The following is a 25,791-nucleotide window of genomic DNA, read 5'->3' as shown; positions in this document are numbered from 1 at the left end:
TATACAAGTTAAATTACTAAAAGTTATTTAGTTGAAAAAAATGTTTTTTTTGGGAGCTATGGCTCCTATATTACTCAATGTCAGAACTAACTTTTACAAATATTTTCTTACAACCATTGTTTACTATATAGTTTGGCAGCTTAATTCGAGGTTATGTTGCGAATAGAGTGGAAGTCACTCGCAGGCCGTGAAAGTAGGCACTCGAATGGAGTGGAATGAAGAACAGTAGGAAGACCAGAGTATTGGATCGTTCATTGCATCAATATTAAAGATAAATTTAGAAAAAATAATTAAATACTTGAGTATAAGCAAACATTTTCTTTCAATTACTGCAATTAAGGTGTCCTAGATGCTATATATTCCAAAATTATAACATTTTATGTCTGTTTAAAAATATAACTTCAATTTCCCTAAGATTTCCGTAATACGGCCATTAGTGATGTTTGTGTGTGTACAAATTTTGAGCGATCAGCTGTTAGTTGCGCTACTTGGTAAAGTTTACAATGCTTACAACTAACTTATTTTGTCGCCGCTCTACCGACTGCGCTGCTGTTGCCGCTTTGTGAATTCGCTGACGATGCGCTTCCCACCTTTGCTGCATTCCATGGCGTGCGTCGTGCTAACAGCTCACAAGGCCCCCCCCCCCCCCCCCCTGAAAGTCAAACGGCCGATTTTGAGGTGCTGGGTTTTTGAAATATTTGATTTAGCCCCTCTACTGCAGCCTCTGTCAGTTCGATGGGCTGCTGCTGGTTGACCTTTTTGAGGGGTAATCTTGAACTTGTAATGGATATCATAATGATTATAGCTACCAGTGTGGTACTGATATTAGTAGCATAGTTGATATGATTTGCAGATTTTGTGTATTCTTTTGTTTCGTATTATTTATGTTTATCTGCTTTAGCATTTGTAGGGACAATATTTGTTCGGTTCTATTTGATTCTGAAAATGGCTGGAGTACAGCGGGTAGGGGCTTGCTTACGCGCTTTTCTATATTGGAAAATTTTTTCCCGTTGATTATAATTGTAGCGTTGTTGTAGTGTATTATAAATGTGCCGTTAAGGGATGTAGTTTCTTCGTTTATTACGATTTCTCCTTTAAAGTCGTTCAAAAATAGGATGTCTGGTGAGAGTGCTTCAACTTCCGGTATATGTTGACTGTTGGTCACTGTGCAGTCCGGCAAGCGGCTGTTTAGGAGATTACTTATATAATAGTCCCTACTTAAATCTAACAAATTATTTTTTGAACATATTTGAATTGAGTTGTATTGTTTACATTCTTTTTGTATGCCATAAAGGTTTCTTTCACAGGTAAGTATTGATTCGAAATTTATTTTATTAATCTTATTGTTTTTCTTTATTGCTCTAATTTCTATTGTTTTACAAGTTTGTTCTTCTACCGTGGGGAGACTTATGATATAAATGATAATTTTGCCATTTGTTGCTATTTTAATTTGTGAAAACTCTAAAGCTTCATCCAAATTTATAAACGGAATATTATCTTTTTCGAAAATCTGTTTGGCAATGTCTACTTCTTCACTTGACATAATATATGAGTTTACTATATTGGCTTTAGCCCAATGAATTGCATATGCTATATTTATGATTTCTTCCTTCAAAATTTCTAATTTGTATTTCAATTTCAAAAATGCTTCCATTTCCCTGCGTTTGTCATTTTGCAATTCATTGGTAATATTGTTTGTAATATTTGTAATTTCATTTATCTTTTTTATTGTTAGTTTGTTAATAATAACCTGATTATTATTATTTTCAAGGACGTTATTTAATTTATTCAAAACTATTTCGTGATCCTCGTGGTCTGGATTTCCTGCGATCCATTACCACGCACTACCTATGAAATTTAGTGACCTTTTCGATCTTCCTTCTATTTTTAGATTATTTAGATGAGCCTTAATTTGTGATATGAGAAGGGGTAAGAAGGGATAATTCGGATTTTTATAGAGTTCTTCTGCTTGTGTTTTCAGTTCTATATGCTCCAGGATTTCGTTGTATTTATCAATGTCGATTTCGTGTATTATTCTAAATGTTCCGGTCTGTAGTTTGGCCGTTCCTTTTTCTATTGTTACAAGTTGGGAGTTAGAGTAGTCGAGTATTTGTACCTCTGCTAGGCAGAGCGGTATGAAAAATCTGCAAAGAAGAAGTTTTACACATCGTTTAATTAGTTGCGTATCCTACTTTTGTGTACTATTTGTCCTTTTTCGGTAATTACTGTACTATTTCGATCCTCCTTAACTATTTCCTTAGTATATGGCTTACTTAATTTAGTCCCTAACCTCCTGTTTTTCTTGACGTAAATGATTTGACCTGGTAAATATGATTTTACGTTATGTTTCTTTCTGTTGTGGTATTCTATGTCCTTTCTCTGTTTAAGTGCCAGTTTCTCTAAGTTACTTTGCCTACCTCTTTCTATATCTTCTGTAGCAAACGTAACGTTTCTACCGAAATATAAATCTACTGGCCTCTTTTTAGTCACAGAATGGATAGTATGATTGTATTCCGACACAGCTCTTTCTAGGAGCTCGTCAAAGTTCCTGTGTCCTCCATTCTCTTTGAGGCAACGCATTATTTCCACCAGAGTAGAATGGAACCTTTCTACTTGCCCGTTTGCCTGGCTTTTGTATGGTGGTGTTGTAAAAACTTCTATTCCCAACTCGTCCGTCATCATAAATTTAATTGAACTAGAATTCAATGAAGGTTCGGTGTCGATTACAATCAGTTTTGGCACTCCGAAATAGAAAATCAAGTCTCTTGAAGGACCTCTCACGTCCACTATTGCCCTGCTTGAAAGCTTCCTTGTTTGTGCGTATTTCGTAAATTTGTCCAGGGCAGTACTAATTACTTTACCTTCTGTTAAAAAAAATGTCTATGTGTACCGTGTGTCCGGGATATGTGGGTAATGGCGTCTTGCCAATTTTGGGTTGGTTGGGATGGCGTTCGTATTCGTTTTCTTTGCAAGTTGTGCAATTAGTTACAATTCTTTTTATTTTGCTGAACATTCCTGGGAAATAGCTTTTTTCCAGAATCTGTACTTTGTTTTCAACTGCATTTCTGTGTGCGCGTTTATGGATGTCTAAAATGGTGTTTTCATGGTCCTGTTCGTTGGTGATGTCGTCAACTAATTTTTGGGTATAGCGTATCTTATAGTTACTAAAATGTAGTGGACAGATGTTTTGGATCATGCCCATTATCCTTTCATCTGTGTTGATTCCGTTGATGACGGAGGGGTTAAGGTATCGTTTTAGGTGCGTAGTGAGAATTTGATCGTCATATTGGGGTTCTGTAATTATGTGACGATGGATTGTTGGAAATATTATTTTAAATTGATATGAAGATGTTTCGTCTTGCTTGAAGAATATTTGATTTTTATAAACGTTTATTGGGGCCTCTGTACATGGTATGAGGTTATGGCTTGAGCTCTCGTCACCGTGGATTGTGGGAGTGAGGGAATTTATTTGGGGAGGTATCCTTGATAAGGCGTCTGCGACCACGTTGGAGTACCCTGGTTTATACTTCAGTTCGTAATTATATTTCTCCAGGATTGCTTTCCATCGTTTCATTTTGCTATTCGTATTCCTTGTACTTAAAGCATATGTAAGCGGTTGGTGGTCGGTAAATATATTTACTTTTCTTGACCCGTACAAGTAGTTCCTTAAGGAGCTTAAGGACCATATAATGGCCAGCATCTCCTTCTCATTGGTTGCATAAGATTCTTCGGTTTTGTTGAGGGTCCTAGATATATATGTTACGGCTTTTTTATTTTGTGATAGTACGGCACCTATTGCGAAGTCGGATGCGTCCGTGGTCAGTTCGAAGTCCTTTTCAAAATTCGGATGGGACAGAACGATGTCCGGTGAAGTAAGCGTGTTTTTTATTTTGTCGAATGCATTTAATGCTTCCTGATCTAGGGTAATGAATTGCTTCCTTGATGCGTTTTTGGAAATATTTCCAAATTCGCCTCGCAAAATGGCCGTAAGTGGCTTAGCGATCTTGGCAAAGTCCTGAATAAATCTTCTATAATAGCCTGCCATACCAAGGAACGAACGAAGTTCCTTCAGATTTTTAGGAGGAGGCATATTAACTATGGCTTCTACCTTTTTGGGGTTTGTTTTTATTCCTTCCGGAGTAACAACGTACCCCAGGAATTCTACTTCCTGTTTAGCAAACTCACACTTGTCTAGCTGTATTTTCATGTTTGCTCTCTCTAGGGTTCTGAACACTAATTCAATATTTTTTAAGTGCTCCTCTTCGTTTTTCCCAAGATGTAGACGAACATCTTACACCGATATGTTGCCGGAGGAAATTAACCAATTCCCCGTTGAAATGTGGAAGGGGCATTCTTAAGCCCAAATGGCAATCGGAGAAATTCGTACTTTCCGTTGTTCACGGAAAATGCCGTTTTCTCGATATCGGACTCACGAAGTGGAATCTGATGAAATCCGCTTTTAAGATCAACAACGGTAAATAGTGAATTATTTCCGAGGTTGGCAAGAACCTCATTTATTTCTGGTATAGGGTACTTATCGGGGATTGTAACTGAATTGAGCTTTCGATAGTCGATCACCATCCGGTATTTCTTTTTACCAGAGGCGTCCAACTTTTTGTCGACTATCCAGACTGGTGAGTTATAGGGAGATTTTGATCTCCTAATTATCCCGTTGTCTAGGAGTTCCTCTATTTGCCTTTCTATTTCCTCTTTAAGCGCCATTGGATAAGGATAAGGCTTGGAATATACGGGTGTGTCGCTGGTAGTGCGGATTTCGCCCTTCACTAAAGTAGTATATGTTAGTTTTTCGTCGGGATCCGAGAACAGATTGGGACATTTCCCAATTATGCCATTAATTTTTGATTGAATTTCGGCAGAAAGATGTGGTATTTTTATTCCTACATTATTCACTTCTTGTGACACCCTTTGTTTTAGGGGGATAACTATATTTTCGAAAATTGTCATCAAATTTTTACCATGAAAGGAGTTTAATGTTGGTAAAATGAAAAATTTAATTTTGCCTATGCCGTGTCCGAAAATATCCACGTACGTTTGGTGAGTGATCTCTATGTCTCCTGCGACAGAGTTAACTTTAAAAGTATGCTCATTAGGAATCGGATTTCTTATCCTAGAGGATTGTATGTAATTTTTATTCGAGCCGGTATCTATCAAAAGTCTAGTCCATCTCCGCTCCTCGCAATGAACTCGTAATAGGGGAGTGAAGATGGAGTTAGTCTAAAAAATGAATAGTATCTAGTTCGGTGCAATCCTGCTCGTTCAGTGCCGGATTGTTATTTGTGATTAAATTAAGGTTACTTTTTGGTACGTGGTCTAGTTGATTTTCATTTCCATAATTATTTAGGACGGGATTATCCTCGTAGATTTGGTGAGGATCTGCCTGATCGTAGTATTCATCCGGTTTAGTGTAGTCCGTATTGGCGTAAAAAGTTCTTTGCATTTTATTTGGTGCGTGAGGATGTTGGGTAGAAGGGGGACGCTTCTGCGCAAAATTGTTTTGGTTATTCTGCGGCCAGTTTTGATAGTTGACCTTCCTGGAATGTATGGACTGGTCTACATCCATGGGTACTGGTGGTTTTGGTGGTAGATTGTTTCTGTTATTATTGGAGTAATTATTTTGATTGTTGTATCCTGTTGGGTTCGAACGGAAATTTGGGTTATACTGGGGATAATTGGTTTGGCCGTAGTATCCCGTGCGGAATCCTTGGCCATATCCGGGGTAATTGTAGTTGCTAGGACGATTTGTCTGTGGAATGAATGGATTATTTGGGTACCTATTTGGTTGTCGATTAAACTGTTGCGACCTCGGTGCAAAACTAGGTTTTGGTGATACGGAATAAGTCAGCTCGGGATAGAAGGGTCTGTTATTGTTATAATTTGTGGTATTTCGTGGAGGTCGTGGCGGTCCGTTGTTAATTGATCTATTCACAGTGTTCGCGTGGTTCATTCGGAAGGACATGTTATCAAGTTTTTGACACAGGTGCAATGCCTGTGGCAGGGTGGTTGGCTCACGGATACTGAGGAGACGGGGTAAGTCTCCATTAAGCCCGCGAATAAACGTATCCAGAGCTTTCTCTCTGTAGGAGTTTGTCATGGCTCTGATGGACTCTTCGCCCAAGTAGAGACAGGAAATTTTGTCAATGATTAGTGAAAGATGTTGATAGACCTTCTGATAGAAGGTAGAAATATCATTGTGGCGCTGGGCCAGTATGGTCATTTGGTATTCTAAAGTACCAATATCTCTCTTGTCGGAATAGTGCATCATAAGGCACTTTCTAATATGCGTCCAATCTAGTGGAGTACTATAGGATTCGAGAGCCGTGTCGGCATCGCCGACAATTTTTTGTCTGATTGTATGTAGTATGGCGAAATATTTAGGTGTGTCTTTCAAAGATTCATATGCTTTTAGTATTCTGTCGACACTTTTTCTCCAGGAGCTAAATTCCCCTGTTCGTCCTTAGAATTCTCTCAGGCATTTTACCATATCTGGTACCCTATCTAGATCGTTTATATTTTGCGCATTTAATGTAACATTATGGTCTGGTGGCAAATCATTAAGGGAAGTCCTATTCATTCTATCTAACGCTTCTATAGCTGCTGATTCTACTGCCGTCGTATTAGCGACGGGGGGATTTCCCTGACGAGTATTTCCGTATTCCAACCTAAGCTGGTTCAATTGATCAACTAGTTCCTCCGCGGATCCTGGCATTTTCCTAAAGATTTTTTTTTATATTTGATTGCTAATTTCTTTTAGTTCTTCTTTTATTTCACAAGGCCCAACTCAGTTTACTTTTTACAATGATTTCTGTATAATATTTTCTTTAGATTTTATGGATTTGTTTCCTAATTTCTTGTTAATTTTTCTTTTGTTTCACAAAAAGCAATTAAAGTTACTTTTCACAATAATTTCCTTTTCTTTTTTGTTTCACAAGCGCAACTCAATTTACTTTCTCGCAATGATTTCTGTGTAAATTTTTATCTTAGATTTAATAGATTTGTATGCTAATTTCTCTTTTAATTTTTCCTTTCTTTCACAAAGCGCAATTAGATCTACTTTTCATAATAATTCCCTTTTCTCTTTTTTTTAATTGTTATTATTATTTTTGTTTCCAATTATTTATTTATTACTATTTAATCTTACGCTAGTATCATGTCCAACGCTGGATGTGGGGTTTTCGCCGCTTCGGTGTTCGTCCTTTTCCCTCCTGGTACTTGGGTACCTCGGTCGTACTGCTTATTCCACTTCCCGGTGCCGCTGTAGACGCGTGGCCTTACTTGTTATTTTTCAGGCACTTTTAACGTTTTTTTTTATATACGTCACTCGCGTGGCCTTACTTTTTGGTTTTCAGGCACTACTACTTTCTGACACTCGCGCTGGTCCTGCTCGGGCGCCAGTTAAATTACTAAAAGTTATTTAGTTGAAAAAAAAATGTTTTTATTGGGAGCTATGGCTCCTTTATTACTCAATGTCAGAATTAGAACTAACTTTTACAAATATTATTTTCTTACAACTAACTTATTTTGTCGCCGCTCTACCGACTGCGCTGCTGTTGCCGCTTTGTGAATTCGCTGACGATGCGCTTCCCACCGCTTGCTGCATTCCTACTTATTTTCGTGATGTTATGACTTGGTTGAAATTGTTGACGATGCATTTCCCACCGCTTGCTGCATTCTTAATTATTTTCGTGGTGTTATGTTTCGCTATGGAAATTTGTTTACCAGCTTGTGCAACAAGTGTCTTCTTGCTTTACTATTTGGCGTGCGTCGTGCTAACATACATACTATAGTATATATACATAAAACCAGTGCGCGGTTGCATTTTAGCAGAGTTGCCATAGTAAAATTTTATTATCAGTTATTTGCATGCAATATTTTACTTTTGGCAACTCTATTCGATCGTCATCGTGTCGTGATCGCGGTCGTTAAAAGACGAGCAATGATCGGCTGATAGTGGTCCGCAAACGCATTTCAAAGGAGTATTGCTAGATTATAAACTTTTTTTATTTGATTTGATACGTCAACTTCCGGCGCAGAACGATTTTGACATTTGTCAAACGAATTTACAAAAACGAAGTACATAGAATTTTTAGGGGGACTCATGTAACCGTATAAATGCCTTATAAAGTGTGTAAACGTATAAATTTATCTAGTGCGTAAACGAGCTGTCAAATTTTTTATGAAAAATCATATACACAACTTGCATAAATTTACGCGCACATTTCATTGTGTAAACGCGGTAAACTCAAAGGAATGCAACCTTGCAGACATTACAGCCGGCATTTTCACCAGAAATCTCCAAAATCAGCAAGTAAAGGCGTTTTAGTTTTGATTTTTTACTTAATTTTGGTATTTTTTAATTTGTATAACAATCAAAAAAATTTGTTGGCAATAATACAGCTGAAAAACAATCAAGTTTATCAAGAGTATTACTAGGTGCGTTCATATAACCGCGTGTGTAAATGGATATAATTTTACACCTTATAAGTTTATATGCTATCATGAGTCCCCCTTTTATATATGTTTGTAGGTATATGTAACCATTCTGCCACCTTGTATCGTTTCGCTATGGAGTACTCCAACATGAAGAAAATGGAACACGTAATCCAACAAATTTTGCAGGGAGCTATTCGCAACCCATAACTAAAGGCCGCGGCACAATTAAATTTTTCATATAGATGCGTTTAACACAAGCTTATGCATTCCAATAACATGGCCACAATCAACCAAGATGTTGCGTTTGTAAATATGAAGGAACTTCAGCCTTGGCAATTGAAGTTTATTACGCCTTGCCCCTTCACATACAATATTTCGCGAAGCACTGTTATAAACATACTCCCTATACAACAAAAATATTTGGTAACATATTTTGTGTTGTTATTGTTGTAGCAATTTTCGCCCCTCCTAATAGCTGCGACCGATCACAAATTGTCATCAATATCCTCTAACGGGAGTCCAAGGAAACTTGCTGTTTCAACAGGGGTGGACCATAATGAAAGGGGTTTTAGAGGCGTTGGTTCCACATTACAGTTAAAGAGATGGTTGGTGTCATGTGGGGACACATTGCAAGCGGGGCATACATTTTGTATGTCGGGGTTGATTCTGGATATGTAAGAGTTTAACCTGTTACAGTATCCAGAACGAAGTTGAGCCAGAGTTACTCGCGTTTCCCTGGGGAGTATGCGTTCCTCTTCCGCAAGTTTTGGGTACTGTTCCCCGAGTACTAGATTCACCCGGCAATTCCCGGCATAAAGGTCCGACGCCTGTTTGTGGAGTTCACCAAGGATCTGCTTGTGTTTTTTTGCTTCATACGACTGAGTTCTCAGGTGCCGTATTTCCTCAAAATGCTTACGGAGATGACTCCTTAAGTCCCTAGGCGGTACTGGCTCATCAATCAGATGTCTGTTGGGATGCCCAGGTTTCTGGGTATTTAACAGGAAATGTTTGATTAGCATCTCATTTCTCTCCCTGATGCGGAGTATTCTCGCTCATTATGTAGATGTTGTTCTGGGGACATAAGAAGACAGCCCGTGGCGGTTCTGAGCGCAGTATTTTGGCAGGCCTGTAGCTTCTTCCAGTGGGTAGTTTTTAGGCTTGGCGACCATATAGGGGACGCGTAGCACGCAAACGGCTGGCCAATTGCTTTTTATGTAGTAATGAGCGTTTCTTTGCCTTTTCCCCAAGTACTGCCAGCAAGGGATTTGAAGAGTTTATTACGGCTCTGGATTTTCGGAACCATTGCGGCTGCGTGCTCACCAAAATGTAGATCCTGATCAAACGTCACACCCAAGATTTTGGGGTGTAGGACAGTCGGTAACGTAGTGCCATCGACGTGGATGTTCAAAATGGTCGATATTTGGGACGTCCAGGTTGTAAATAGGGTCGCGGATGATTTAGTCGGTGATAATGCCAGGTTTCGCGAGGCGAAAAAAAACTGGAGAGATCAGGGAGGTAGCCGTTTGTTTTGTTGCAAAGCTCATCGATCTTTGGGCCCGGGCCTGTGGCCATTATTGTGCAGTCATCGGAGTAAGAAACGATAGTAACTCCTTCTGGTGGCGAAGGTAGTTTTGATATGTAAAAATTAAACAAAAGTGGGGATAGGACACCCCTTTTTTAATTCTTCTTGGCTTTGATATTTCGTTTCTGAATTGCACCGATGCCTGCCGACCACCCAGATAATTTGCGATCCACCTTTTAAAACATGGGGGAAGGGTAGACCCTTCCAAGTCTTGCAGTACGTGCCATGGTTGACCGTATCAAGAGCTTTTGATAGATCTAGCGCTACGAGTACTGTTCTATGGTGGGGCTTCTGATTTAAACCACAATTTATCTGGGAATTAAACAGGGGGTGCCACAGGGTGGTGTCCTATCCCCACTTTTGTTTAATTTCTACTTATCTAAGCTACCTTCGCCACCAGAAGAAGTTACGAAATGATATCGGTTCGTTGGTTAAGCATGCCTGGTTTACTTTTTTGCGTTTTCTTTTCTGGCTAAAATGTTACGCTTTTTGTACGCCGCGCAAGGGTTGTTGTTCTATTCTGAAAAACAGGCAACGCCTTTACGGGGTATTTCGTTCTTTTGTGAAAATTGTTGCCTGCTTTTACCCTGTATAAAATGACGGTGTGGCAGTGCAACTCTGTGAAACTTTCAATTCGCTCTTAAGTTCCACATATAAGCGCCGTATGCAGATCAAAAGTAAATGCTCAAGAAATCTTTTGAATTATTTCTTTTGCCTTCAAATAGGAGTAGGCAAGAATTTTTGACATTTGACGATGCATGGTGAATAACAATAGTATAAGAAGAAGAGTTGCAAAATATAGAGAAAGAAATTAATTGAATGAAATAAATAAGAAGTGGGTGCGTTTTTTAAATAAATTAATTAAAACTAAAGAAAAACAAAATAAAATAGATACCTCTACATTGAAGAGGAAGTTAGCTGACAATTTGAAGACATGAGCACTTGGTAAGTTCAGTGATATTCTTTATATTGCGAAAGTGCTAAAAGTATTTGTATTTTGCGTGTCCAACTTCTCCCTTCGTGGCCAGGAGTTTCGGAATGAAAAAATAAGAAGGCTCAAACTCCGACTAAGTAATCCTGTGCCAAGTTTATTAAGAAAATTACACCAGCTATTCTTGTTTCGCGATAAGTGACAAATTTCAAGCCTTTCGCCACCAGTTTTAACAACTCTGTGGAAATTGCTCCTTCCTTTGCTGCCAAATACGATTGCCGATAGAAATACTTTACGGGTCGTAACGTTGTCATACATTCGCATAACATGACCTAGTCAACGAAGCCTCTGTGCTTTTTATTCGCTTCACAATGTTTATATCTACGAAAAGCTGGTATAGCTTAACATTGAACTTCTTTAATACCCTCGACTGGAATCTCCTATGCTTTATCATGCACCTATGCACTATGATTATCACTGACCAATTTCTCGACCACCCTGTTCACATCGCGGGACAAGCAGATGTTGGAACAACTATTCATATCGATAGTACCATGCTCCCGGCAATCAGCCACTCAAAGATCTTAGGCGTGCTTCAACGCACATGTAACCGCAATTGTCTAAAAAGGCTGAAGTTGAATTGAATGTAGAACTCTCTACTTGGACGATAAGAAGGCTTGCTAGGGTCAGGACTTCATGGGTGCATTGCACAAACAAAAACCGTATGTATCAAAAAAAATATTACGAAGCGTTTACGGTTTGCAAAGGAAATGCTTAGCAAATATCAACTATACTGAAACAGAGTTCTCTGGCGTGAAGAATTTGAGTAACATTGTTTGCGAGGCGTCCTCCAAGCAAAGCTTTAAATCCCAGGTATAGTTTAAAAACGATGAAACGCGGTGGGGAGCACTTTCTTGGTGTGGTGTGGGCCCCTTTGTGTGAATTCAAGGGATAATGGACCAACTGATGCTGGAGAATGTAATGAAACCATATTATTGTGAGAATATGGCAGTCCACTACATTTTCCACACAGTGACAGTGACCCAAAGTACACTTCACGGTTAGTGAAGCATTGGCTTTCGGATCAAATTATTGATGTTTTGAGCTGGCCCCCGCAAAGTTCTGATCTGAACCCAATTGAGAACTTCTGGACAATAGTGAAGAGAGACAAAAATTCGCGAAATAGCCAGGATTTTTTTCAACTGGTGCAGCAAAAATGGCATGTCATATTTGTTCAAACATGCCAGCAGTTGGTAAGAAATATACCTAAAACTTTAAAAATGTTATCAAAAATAGAGATTATCCTACAAAGTATAAACGGTTATGTTGATTTGGTCAAATTTTTTGAAGATATCTTTAAGTTTTTGTCGTTGTCGTTTCTAATTATGTAGCCAAACTGAAATCGGTGCTTTTTGTATTTAGTTCATTTTCACGAATATTGTATTAATGGTGAAGACCATTTACTGTTGAGCTCAAAGATAACATGTTTCATTATTATTACTCAATAATAGTTTTGAGGTGGCGAAATAAATTTCAAAAACATATTTTTCAAATTATATGTTCCAAACTCGTTTCTAATTATAAGGCCACCAATGTACATAAATTTCAAAAAGGCCAAGTGGGACCTCTTTACTGCATTCACGGAAACATCCTTCGCTGATCTCCCCATTCCCACTGATGCCTGAGAAGGTGAACGTGCTTTCCGCAAAATCATCGATTCAGCCTCCCCATTAGTGTTCAGTTTTTACATCTCTAAAATCCCTTCACCCCCAGAATGAGTAACGATCGTTTCCTACGCCGACGATCGCTCTGTACTGGCAGCGGGACCAGGCCCGCCAGTATATGAGCTTTGCTCAACAGTTATCTCCCATGTGCCTTTAGTTTCTTCGCCTCGCGCAACCTGAAACTCTCCCCTCACTCTCTCCAAAATGCCGCGCTGAGAACTGCCACGGGATGTCCCCTCATGACGCCTGACTGGATCATAACAGATAGACGTCCTAAGGTATTGTCCTTACTTCGATGTCGGAAAGTACCTGCTCGACAGTTTTACTGCGTCGTCCCCTATTGAGGTTTTGTTTATCTTTGCGGGGAATAGATGTTTGCTCTGTTTAGTCCGTACATCCACTCATAGAAATGAAGCTTCTCGGATTAAACAGGGATATGATGAAATAGCAGCAAGGTCATTCCGGTACATAGACCCAGCTCTTGTGTACTAAAGTTTACTGCCAACTCCACAAATTTTTTTCTTCCGTTATGTTACAGGAATGATTTCCTTATCATTTTAAATACAGGGGTCTTTATGGCGGGCGCGGAGCTTGCTCTTATGGAAGGTGCAAGGAGCAGCAAAAAAGTTCCAAGCTGTCGCTTAAGTCCGTACCTCCGAGAAAGAGATGAAAAGGGTAGGTTCGAAACCGACTTCGAAAACCTAAAAAGCTCACCTTCCCTTTTCCAAGAGAATTTCGGGATGACTCCCGCTACCTTTGAGAAGCTTTATGAAATTTTACTACCGTTCCTGATGCGTAAACGAAATACAAGACCGGATGATTTCATCAGCGAGAAAGCTAAACTAGCAATGGTTTTGGAGTAAGTGTGCTCAAATCAGAAAATTTTCTTAAAAATAATTAATAATTGAATTTAATAGGTACTTTGCAAGTGGAGATTTATGTCGACACATAGCTTCTTGCTATAGAATAAGCAAGCAGCATTTTGGCAGTATAGTGTCGCATGTTTCGCAAGCTATTTGCAAAGCTTTAAAATGCCAAGTAGCGGAATGCAATGAGGAACAGCTGTTGCCAAAGGCTACAAAGAAAAATGGAATTTTCCTAATTGCATCGGAGCTATCGATGGCAAACATATTCAAATTAGAGCGCCACCGAAAAGTGGTAGTATTTTCTATAACTACAAGGCAAGTTAAAGACAAATGAACATACAAGCTAAACACAAATAAACGTACATACATAATTCGGTTATGGCAAGCACAACAGTCTGTGAGTTGTTAGAACGACGGATATGAGTAGCCATTAACTCGCATACTCTAAAATTGGCATAAATACTCGTTGTATATGTTATACTCGTATATTGTAAATCGGACTTCATGCAATCCCACACGCATTTGCCTTCACCGACCGCCAACCGGTTTCGAACGTATCGGAATTGGAAACGCAATCCAAAACGGGTTGAATGCAAATTTGTGGGGAATTGCATTAGGCCCGTCCCACATAGAATGCTTTGCTTAGAGCTTGACTTTGGTATTTATTATTTATATATTAATAAATCTTTATAACTGACAAACTATGTGTGAATTGTTTTGGTGCTCGCAGGTGTATGTACGTAATTCCTATGTTGATCAACTTGAATAACAAATGTTTTATTTTCCAAACAGGGATTTCATTCAATTGTTCTTTTGGCTTCTTGCGATGTGTCGTATAAGTTTACGCACATAGATATGGGCGCTTACGGCAGTGAAGGCGACTCGAACATTTTTAAGAATTCGACATTTGGTTCGAAGGTACTAAGTGATCAATTACCATTTCCTGCCGACACCCTAATAGATGGAAAGAAAGTGCCGCATTTCATCGTAGCGGACGATGCCTTCCCGCTTGGTAAGAGAATAATCAAGCCATTTGCTCAAAAAACGCTCACAACAGAAGAGCGGATATTTAACTACCGCCTCAGCCGAGCTCGAAGATGCATTGAGAATGCTGTCGGTATATTAAGTACAAAATGGCTTTGTTTGCGCAAAATATTATTTTGTTCTCCTGATCGTGCCCAAGAAATAGTGTCAGCATGCTGTTTGCTACACAATTTCCTCTTAAACGAGGTTCGAGAAGAGTACTGTCCAGATACATTTTCTGGGTATGAAACCAACAATGGCGAGTGGGTTATAGGAGAAGCCGAAAATTGGGATAGTGATCGAAACGAAACAAGATTTTATCGCGGAAGATCGTCTGATTATGGAAAGTATGTGCGTAACGTTTTAAAAGAATACGTGAATTCAGCACAGGGAGCCGTTCCGTGGCAAAATGTTGCGGCTTTTGTATAAGCATAATTTTATTTGTAGGAGTAGTTACACGCGAGATTGTTATACTGATAAATAATTATGTGATTAATAAGTAAATTTACATATTTAAAGGTATTATGAAATTATGATTACTGTAATCGTATGTGCAATCAATTACACACGTAATCCTTATCTCCCAGCGCTGATATGTATGTATGCACATTTGCAAGCACGTTTAAATATGCATTCATATACGCTTGAATATGTAAATTAACTTATAAATCTCATAATTCATCATCAGTATAAATTTTTTCAGTATTTTATTGCTTCCCAATAAATTGTTTAAAAAAAAACCTACCCAGAAAAAATTTACTCAATATTAAAATATAACAGATATACCAAAAAGAGCATTACAGTAGAATGGAAAACTATAAAAGCATTCAACGTAACGCAGATGGCACAGAACGAAAATGGCACAGCGCCGAAACCGCCTTGTCTCCAAACCAAATTGACAAGGGATGAAGGAAAATCGTTCCAAAACAACTCAAATTCTTACCCTGTCGGAAAGACCAACATTAGAAAAGGATAAAAATGGAATTATTTGCAATTTTTCTTTTGTTTTTATATAATTTTCATTAATAACATAATTTATGTAAAAAACCGCATAAATACTGGCGACCAAGAAAATAGAATCAACCTCAGATTTTTAAGAGCTTTTTGAGTATGCAGTTTTGTAGTCCGATTGCAATCATCAGCACCTGAAGGTAATAGTTGTTTTTTGGAACTTTGTGGGCCGTTCTAAACTTAAAGTAGATTCAATTTTCTAGGTCACTAGTGCAGCTGCTCTCAAAATACCTGCATAAAAACATAAATTTAAATAAATTAGTAAATGAATTCATAACATAATTTTCGCGTTTACATTTATTAACTTATCAATATTACGAACTTTACACTGCCGATCAACTGAATAGTTTCAAAATTAAAAATGGTTTTATTCGAAACTTATATTTATTTATGAGTTTTCAATAATTTTCATTTAAAGTATAGCGGAATATAACAGATATATGATATAAATAAAAATTTCAAAACTTACACAGAGTTCAGAAAAGTTAATCAGAGTTTGAAAGCCCGTCATCAAATTAGAATTACCACAAAACTTGTACGGAAAAAAAACGCAACAAACTCATAAATAAATATAAGACTAAAACCATTTTAAATTTTTATCCTATCCTGTTGATTGATAGTTTATGAAGGTATATAAAAACTTAAAGTAGAGAACTATTTTTATGATTCCCCGGCTGAGTGGAGGTTTTCCCTATCTTTACTACCGATTCCAAAGCGCTTCAAAAACTATTTCAAAATTTTATTGAAGAACTCTCTAAGAATTTTTTTCGGAAACGGCAAATCTCGATAAAAGATATTTTCAACTGAGATAGAGCTTTGTTGATACAACTTCTAACATTGGGCATTCTTGAAAAAAAGTTTGGAAGAAGACGCTCTTCAAAAGTTTGCATTTTAGGTACGCTTTTGTGGCATTTTCGAATCGGCATTCCAAATAAATTGTTGTTCCACTCAGCCGTCGACATATGAAAATAGTTCTTTAGTTTGAACTGGCTTATGAATTAATAGGTCTAGGAAGACTTTTCTCTTTCCGCGCCAACTTTTTGTAACAGCGTGTACATAAAGTTGCAGCATGCTTCATCAGCTAGCTTCTTCGGAAGCTGCTTCAGTAGAAATTCGAAGCCTGCAAAAGCTTCCTTAAATGGAGACTCCGACTCCGATTCCCGCAACTTCAACGCATTGCCTTGTTTTTCCAAAAGGTCATCGAACTTCTGCCATATTTCCTGATTTTGGGGCTGGCTAGCTAAACAGGAACGTTTCGGTGGTGTGGGAGTCTTTGAATAAACAATAATTAGCAAATCAGTATTGGTATTATCTAAAATCGTAGCAATTATAAATGCTTGTGCCCCTACCTCTACCCTCACGTCTATCACTGACACTAAACCTACATCTACCCCTCCTCTAATACTACCCCTTCCTTTAACCATATCTCTACTTCTACCCCTTTCTCTTTACCTACCTCTGCTCTTGTTGTTGTTGTAGCGGTGCTTCGCCCCGTTCAATCAGGTTGTCATCGCATTTTTTTCTTACAAATGCAGCAGTACCAATCCCGTGGACCGGGGTTAGCCTCAATGCCTTCCCGGAGCAGGAGGGTAAGGAGCAGTCCCGTTGCGAGGTGCTGCTCCATTGATGACAACTTTTGAGTGTTGTGTACTGGGTTATACCATGACGACAGCCCTTGGTCAGGAAAAAAAAATTCCGAGTAACTCCGGTAGCTGAGAACCTGCTGAATTGGGAGTTGCCTACCTCTATCTCCGCCCCTACATCTACCTGTAAACCTACCTCTCCCTCTATCACTGCTCCTATCTCTACCCCTGCTTAGCATCCCATCCACCGCATGTTGTTGTTATTCGCCCCCGTTCATGCAAAACCACCACCACTTATGGGTTTTCATCAAGATCATCAATCATAGTTCAAGGAAAACAGCTGTTTCGACAGGGTTGGGCCATAGAGAGTGAGTCGTTAGATCTGTTGGTCCACATCGCAATAAAAAAGTGGTTTGTCATGTGGGGACTCATCGCAGGCTACACACATATCGGACATGTCCAGGTTGATTCTGGATAAGTAGGCGTTTGTTCTACTACAGTATACAGAACGAAGTTGAATCAGAAAGATGCGCGCCTCCCTCGGTAGTAGGCTACCGTTTGCCGTTCCGGATAACTCCACCAATAACGATGTTCACCGGGCGCAACTCCTCCAATTTTTTGTATCATGGATAAGCTTGCGAGTCTCGAATGTTTCAATTTGTCAAACGGCGGTGGAGGCACAAGTTGACGGGCTTCCTTCATATACTTGCGGAGATGTTTTGTCACGTTTCTGGGAGGCGGAGCAGTGTCTAATAATTGTCGACCTGGATATCCGGGTTGATGACAATTCATTAGATGCTGTTTAGTGAACATTTCATTGCGCTCTTTGATGATTATCGTCTTTGCAGTTGCAGTTTTGGGTGCGGTATTTTGACAGGCGACTACATTGGCTAATTGCCTTATATGTACTCAGCAACGTTTCTTTGCCTTTACCCCAGATGCTGCCAGCAAGGGACTTGAGAATTTTGTTGCGACTTTGTACTTTAGAGGCGACTGCGGTGTCATGTTCGTGGAAGCAGAGGCCACCATCGAATGTCACACCAAGGATCTTGCGTTGGGTGACTGTCGGTAACCTAGTACCGTCGATGTATATATCTAGTTCGTCATTAATCTGCTTATTCCCCGTCGTGAATAGGGTTTCTGAAGATTTGGTTGTCTGCATAGGATACTATTGTAACTACTTCTCTTCTTAGATGTTGCGTTCCTAAATTGAAGAACCCACCGCATTTTTCATCTCGGCACCAATAGCTATTTATTTATAATATAGAAGATACATACGTATGTATATACATAACTTACATATTCATATTGAGAACCAGGGCGTTTTGATGTACTCGCTTCCTCATTTTGGGAATCATCACTGGTAGTGAAAGTTCTGCAAAGAAAAGGAAATTGAATATGATTACTTAAAATTTAATGATATTGTGTGTATATGTACCTTCTCTTTTGGGATACATTTGGCAGGAAGGACATCTCCTCCGCAAACTCCCAATCGATATCCTCATTAAAATATGGCTCACTGAGCTGCTCCCCACCGGCACTTCCACTCTTAAATTTGTTCGTTGCCTTCGCCCGGTAGCGGTAGCTTTCCCTCAAGCTCACACACGCAGCTTTGCACTCTTCCACTGAATAAAAATACTATAAGTTTTCAAATTGGTATGAATATACAACGTGTTATACATACTTACCCGATTTACCAAGCGTAGAACCTATTTCATTCCACGCCTGATCCACTGCATTTTTATGTGAATACAGCGGATCGCCGATATTCCAAATCCGATCTTTTGATCTAACGACTGAAATAATGTTGCGCTTTTCCTCGCTGGAAAAGTGCAATATGCGCTTCTGACGCTTGGAGGCTTTTGTGGTGTTTTCCATTCCTGAGTCAGTCGATAGTATTTTTGAAAGTCCAAATGTCACTTTTTCTTCAAGAAATAATGCACAACCATTTATTTCTTGGCAAAGAAAGAGTTTACGTGTACACTTTTTCTAAAAAAATCTTTAGAAAATAGTAGTAGAAAATGTATGAAATTTCTTCAGAGCTGCGTACTGCAAAAGAAAATTTCACTCATAAAATTTTTCTTGAGCATTTCTTGGCTGTCATTTTATATGGAATTTTTGGTTTTCTTAAGAGCTGCATACGGCCCTATACTCTGTTCATATGAGTACCCAGATTGCGTATTCACGAGTTCAAAATTGCTACGTTTTGCGCAAGTACGTCACAGTTGACTGTTTAAGTGAATGAAAGAAAGAGAGAAAAAAACAAGAGCTAAAGAAAATGACGTAAGAATAGCCCATAAAAAGAACTGACCTAATGTTTACATGTGCAATGCGCAGTCTTCTAGTGTGATTTGTGATATGAGTGAATATGGTGAGTTGAAATGTTCTTTGTATGCACTATCATGCCAACCTAATAAATCCGAATTGCGTTTTTTTAGCGCACGCAAACAACCGGCGTTTTTTGCCCGAACCCAAATAAGTAGAGTTGGGTCGTTTTGTTCTGAACTTGTTCAATTGACCGGGTCTTTGAACTGAACAAGTGAACTAGATCTTCGATTTCGGTTCTATTTGTTCTTTTAGTTCATTTGTTCTTTTAGTTCGTTTTATCTAATGTTATTCTTTCCATTGTTTACTGTATAGTTTGGCAGCTTAAGTAGAGGTTATGTTGCGAATAGAGTGGAAGGCAGTGGACTAGGCAGTCGAATGTCATATAATGAAGGAATGGTGTTCGGAGATTTTCCAAAGTTAAAAAAAAAAAATGATAAAAGCTTTAATATAAATAAAACTATTGTTTTAATAACAAGAAAAACGCCATATATATTCTGTATACATAAATTTGTAAGGATTATCTCACTTTAAAATTTGAATTAAATAATCTAAAGTTTTTTTTGAAACTGAGTCGAGAACTGTGCGTGTGAATGTGCGAATTTTCACCGATCAGCTGTTAGTTGCGCTACTTGGTAAAATTTACAATGATTCTTTCTCTCATCTCGTTTGCGAACATACATACGTAAATTCATACATACTGTCGATGATGCCACTTACCCTAAAGATATGTGTGGTCAACTTTGTGTGTGGTACTGCTACAACAATATATGTATGTACTATTTATGAAAAACATGTTTTGTAAAAAACTAATTATTACATTTATTAAACTTAAAAAGTTCATATTTACAATTTGTGTCTGTACTCTTTCAATTTCCTGGATCTTCCGAAATTTGTAACTTTTTTTTTGAAGTTAATTATACATTAGGCCGGGTCGATTTGTGTGGAGGCAAAAAAATCGCCCATTGCTCTGTGAAAATCATATTCTAGGGATCAAAATAAGAAACTTTGCCGAAGGAATCATACCTCTAAAACGAATTCTGATATCCCCCCCCCCCCTTTGGGTCGTAGGGGCAAATTTTAAAAATTCCCACTTTGAAATGCCTGTTTTTTTTTTTAAAAAAGCTATTAGAAATTAGCGTTTTTATAACCCCCTTTTAAAACCAAGGCATCACTGTGATGCATTTGCATGTCATAAACATAGTTGTGTGGGTTTTTTATTCAACCGTTTTAAAAAATGAAGGTATCACTGTGACACAATTGCAGATCGTAAAATTGCTTGTGTTGTTTTTTTTAAGCCACCACAAGACACAGCAGGTAGAATTGAAATTGCCCCTACCCAAAAGTTCGACCCAAGGTAGGGGACATCAGAATTCGTTTTAGAGGTATGGTTCCTTCGGCAAAGTTTCTTGAGTTTTGATCCCTAGAATACGATTTTCACAGAGCAATGAGCGATTTTTAAATCGACCCGCCCTATTATACATATATATATATATATTAACTTATTTATTCATAACACATTTAAATATACCTACACAAAGCATTGCTGCATACACACCTTCATCTATACTTGTTGGCTTTTTCCGCGGGGCAAGCAGCAGTGAACAAATTTGCTTGAAAAAAAAGAACAAATGAACAAAAAGAACAACTTGTTCGTTCATCAGAAAAAGAACGAAAGATTCGAATCTCTGAAATGAGCGAAAAAGCACAACTCTACAAATAAGCATGCGTTGCGACAATGTAAAGCACATTGTAAATTTTACCAAGTAGCGCAACTAACAGATGATCGGTGAAAATTCGCACATTCACACGAACAGTTCTCGACTCAGTTTCAAAACAAAACTTTAGATTATTTAACTCAAATTTTAAAGTGAGATAATCCTTACGAATTTTTGTATATAGAATATATAAGGCGTTTTTGTTGTTATTAAAACAATAGTTTTATTTTTATTAAAGCTTTTATCATTTTTTTTTAACTTTGAAAAAACTCCGAACACCATTCCTTCATTTTATGACATTGGACTGCCTAGTCCACTGCCTTCCACTCTATTCGCAACATAACCTCTATTTAAGTTGCCAAACTATATAGTAAACAATGGTAAAGCATGTGTGCAAACGTCAAATCTAAATGTCACGCAGAACAAAAATTGGAAATCGAGTTAGGTTTTCACGCAGCAAATTCAATTTGGGTTGCTCTCATACAAGTTGTATGTGCATGAGGCATTTTTGACAAAATATGACTTGCGTGCGTTTATATTAGGTTGGCATGTAAATGTTGACAATTTTCTGGGGAGTAACTCTATTAAGGCTTTACCATTTACTTAGGCAACAATTTATTTCAGAAAAGAAAACGCTATTAGACGCATTATTGAATTTTACTACTCATCGCAGTTTAAGTTTTTAATTTTATTCAATGCTTAAAGTAATATAAGTTCGTACTGGTCCTGTGTATCCCTTTTGTATTGGCATTAGGCTGCACTGATATGCTGAAAAAAACAGTCTGTAATGGCTTTCGTAGCAAGGCATTTGTTTTTCTACTCCTACTTTTCCAAAACGGGTAAACATTTTACCCTCTTCGGACCGTTGAAAATACATCCCTACCGTTTCAGATAGCGTACATTTTCTATCTCTTTTTATTTACTTCACCTGGTGATTCCACCATGTACTTCACCTGGTTATACCACCATGACAGCAGTGTTGTATTTAGTTTGTGTCGACATTCAAAATGAACAGCAATTCATATTAAAAATTATTGAAAATTATCAATGTTTACCAGCTTTATGGAATGTAAATCTTTTATTATTATTTAATAAAATTTTTATTAATTTTTTTATTATTTAATAAAAATGCTGTAAATAAATCATCATCCGATGACGACATATTCACGTCCGAACGCTACGGTTTCACAATGCAAATATTGATTGATGGCTTTTGATTTGATAGTCGCGGGACAAGCGTCAAATACCCGACACGCACACATACAAAAATTCAGTCAATCTCGTTGTAAATCGCAGGAGGCCTTTATCTTTAGCTTGGCAACGCTGCCTTTAAGCTGGAGACATTGGTGCTTTATCGGTAACCGTATCGGTAACCTTTTAACAGCTGATTCGACCAACCTTATGAGAATCAATGCAATCGATTATTGGTGCCGCTAAGTTCGTAACCGTATCGTAGCCAACCAATTGGGTTTTGGTTCACCGTCGTAACGATAAACAGCTGATTACGTTAGGAATACGGATACAGCGATACGACATACGGCACCAATGACTCCGGCTTTAATAAACCTACTTTCAAAAATAGATGGCGCTGCTTGGCCTTTAGCATGGATTTCATGCGTGGCGAAGACGGAGGATACGCTGCCCCTTCTGTAGAGCCAGAAACCGAGTTTTCCGACACACGACACACTACATCTACAGATAACTTAAAAATAATTGCAATTTCTACAAATATATACTTTTGTTACGATGTAAGCTTAATTTACATTTTGCATGAAATCGATTTGAAGAATTGCATAGGATCTTACTTGATTGCATGAATTTTGGTCAAGCAGCCGGTCTCGGTATCTTAAGTTTACCTTTTTAGCTCGAAAATGTTTATCACTTCTTAAATTAAGCGTTTATAAATATATATGTATAGCTTTTGTTTATATACGAAAGTACCCCGTTATCCATCTTTATAAATAACCGGATGAGTCACCACAAATTACGTGCAAGTCTGTAAGATTTATAGGATCATCATATCTTTTAAGTATAATTTTTCTAGTCGCACAGCTCAGAAGCTCAAAACGTTGAAAAAACTGGCAGCATGATTGCATGCATTTATTATAATTATTTATTACGGCTCTGGATTTTCGGAACCATTGCGGCTGCGTGCTCACCAAAATGTAGATCCTGATCAAACGTCACACCCAAGATTTTGGGGTGTAGGACAGTCGGCAGCGTAGTGCCATCGACGTGGATGTTCAAAATGGGCGACATTTGGGACGTCCAGGTTGTAAATAGGGTCGCGTATGATTTAGTCGGTGATAATGCCAGGTTTCGCGAGGCGAAAAAAACTGGAGAGATCAGGGAGGTAGCCGTTTATTTTGTTGCAAAGCTCATCGATCTTTAGGCCCGGGCCTGTGGCCATTATTGTGCAGTCATCGGCGTAAGAAACGATAGTAACTCCTTCTGGTGGCGAAGGTAGTTTTGATATGTAAAAATTTAACAAAAGTGGGGATAGGACACCACCCTGAGGCACCCCTTGTTTAATTCTTCTTGGCTTTGATATTTCGTTTCTGAATTGCACCGATGCCTGACGACCACCCAGATAATTTGCGCTCCATCTTTTAAGACATGGTAGACCCTTCCAAGTCTTGCAGTAACGTGCCATGGTTGACCGTATCAAAAGCTTTTGATAGGTCTAGCGCTACGAGTACTGTGTCATAGCTTTGTAGTCGCTCGATCCACCGTACCAATTGTCCTTCCGGATTACGAAACTGCAGAAGCGATTTTAACGCTGCGTGATCTGTCCTGACACGGAATCGCTGGCCATAGAGGTATTTGTGAAAGTGTTTAATGCACTCTACCAATGCCAACAGCTCTCTCCGCGTAACGCAGTAGTTCATATCTGGTTTTCCAATCGAACGGCTGTAATATGCAACAACCTTCTCCTGTACGTCGACCAGTTGTGATAAAACGCCTCCTATAGCATATCCACTCGCATCTGTGTCTAGAATAAATGTTGCTCCTGGAATCGGATATGCTAACATTGGGGCAGTGCACAACCGCTCCTTCAATGTTTGGAAAGCTACTTCTTGCTCCTTCTTCCATTCAAAAGCTTTATCTTTTCTTGTAAGCTCATGGAGGCTATGGGCTACGCTGGAAAAATTTGGTACAAATCGGCGGTAATATGTGCACAGCCCGAGGAAACTTCTCAATTCATGTAGGTTCTGTGGTCTTGGCCAATCCTTTACAGCCTCTATCTTTTCGTTTGCAGTGCAGATGGCCTTTGTCGTCACCTTGTGACCCATTTACTTCCTTTTTAAACAGCGCACACTTTTTGGGACTGAACTTCAGACCAGCGCCAGCTATTCTCTGGAAAACTTCCTCCAAGTTCTTAAGATGTTCATCAAAGTTCTTGCCAAATACGATGATGTCGTCCAGGTACGCCAAGCATGTTTTCCAATGTAGACCTTTCAGTACCTGGTCTATGAGTCTCTCAAAAGTAGCTGGTGCATTACAAAGTCCAAAAGGCATCACTGTAAATTGCCAAAGACCATCACCGACACTGATGGCTGTTTTCTCTTTGTCTTCCTCCTTCACCTCCACTTGCCAGTAGCCGATTTTCAAGTCCAGTGTGAAAAACCATTTCGTACCAGATAGCGACTCCAGAGTATCGTCAATTCTTGACAATGGGTAGCTATCCTTTTTAGTAACGTCGTTCAACGTTCGATAGTCCATGCAAAACCTCATTTTTCCATCCTTCTTCTTCGGAAGCACCACAGGTGAGCTTCATGGACTAGCTGATTGTTCGATGACGCCGCTGTCGCTCATTTCTTGTACCATTTGACTCACAACTTCCCGCTTCGCCTGTGGAACACTACTAGGAGCTTGACGTATCGGCCTCGCGTCTCCAGTGTCAATTTGATGTTTCACAACATTGGTGCGGCCTGGTTTGGAACCATCCTGGTCAAATATGTTCGCGTACTTTGGGAGCAGTTGTTTTGCTTTACTCTGGTAGGCTTCCTCTAGCCCCTGCATCCATGCCGTGATGTCATTTGAAAGATCAGTATTACTAGATGAAACGTGTTCCCGGAGCTGTTCACAGTTAATAACTACTTCAGCCTCTTGGCATCTTCCCAAAACAGCTCCTTTGGTCAGTTTGAGTGGTGACTTGAACTCATTGAGTACTCTTACCGGAATACGTCCATCTTGTTTTGTCATAGCCAGGGTTTTTCCTACAAGTATGTTCAGTGCTGATTTGTTTGCTGCTTCGACAACCCACAATTTGTTTGTCCCACAATCTCCATCAACCTTTGCCCAGATGACTTTCGGATTTTGGTGGTATTTGCTGACTCTCTTCCACCAGCACTCGTTTACTGCTGTAGCCTCTCTCATAGCTGAAATTAAGTGACACATCCATGTTCTTATATCGCATCGTCTTGCTTTGCATATCGATCTTGATGCCTTGGTTGATTAAGAAGTCCACTCCAATTATGATTTCATCAACAATATCTGCCACTATAAAATTGTGTAGTACCGTGACGTTCCTAATTGCTACTTCACATTCTACTTCTCCAATTACCTGGGTGTCC

The 25,791-nt window shown here is 38.8% G+C and overlaps 1 protein-coding gene and 1 pseudogene across 1 annotated transcript; one reads left to right on the top strand and one right to left on the bottom strand.

Moving 5' to 3' along the window:
* Window positions 1-10,824: 10,824 nt before the first annotated feature.
* On the top strand, window positions 10,825-15,864 carry LOC137242458 (putative nuclease HARBI1; annotated as a pseudogene).
* On the bottom strand, window positions 15,568-19,316 carry LOC137242451 (uncharacterized). The gene is made up of 4 exons (XM_067769735.1): window positions 18,860-19,316; window positions 18,610-18,796; window positions 18,471-18,546; window positions 15,568-16,859 (listed from the first exon to the last, which is right to left on the bottom strand). The coding sequence occupies exons 1-4, from the start codon at window positions 19,047-19,049 to the stop codon at window positions 16,596-16,598; spliced, it is 717 nt and encodes a 238-aa protein (XP_067625836.1). The 5' UTR covers window positions 19,050-19,316; the 3' UTR covers window positions 15,568-16,595.
* Between the last annotated feature and the right edge of the window lie 6,475 nt (window positions 19,317-25,791).

Source organism: Eurosta solidaginis, chromosome 1, assembly GCF_040869045.1.
Source record: "Eurosta solidaginis isolate ZX-2024a chromosome 1, ASM4086904v1, whole genome shotgun sequence".
In the NCBI taxonomy this organism is placed as follows: Eukaryota; Metazoa; Arthropoda; class Insecta; order Diptera; family Tephritidae; genus Eurosta; species Eurosta solidaginis.
This window is presented reverse-complemented; position numbering and strand designations above follow the sequence as displayed.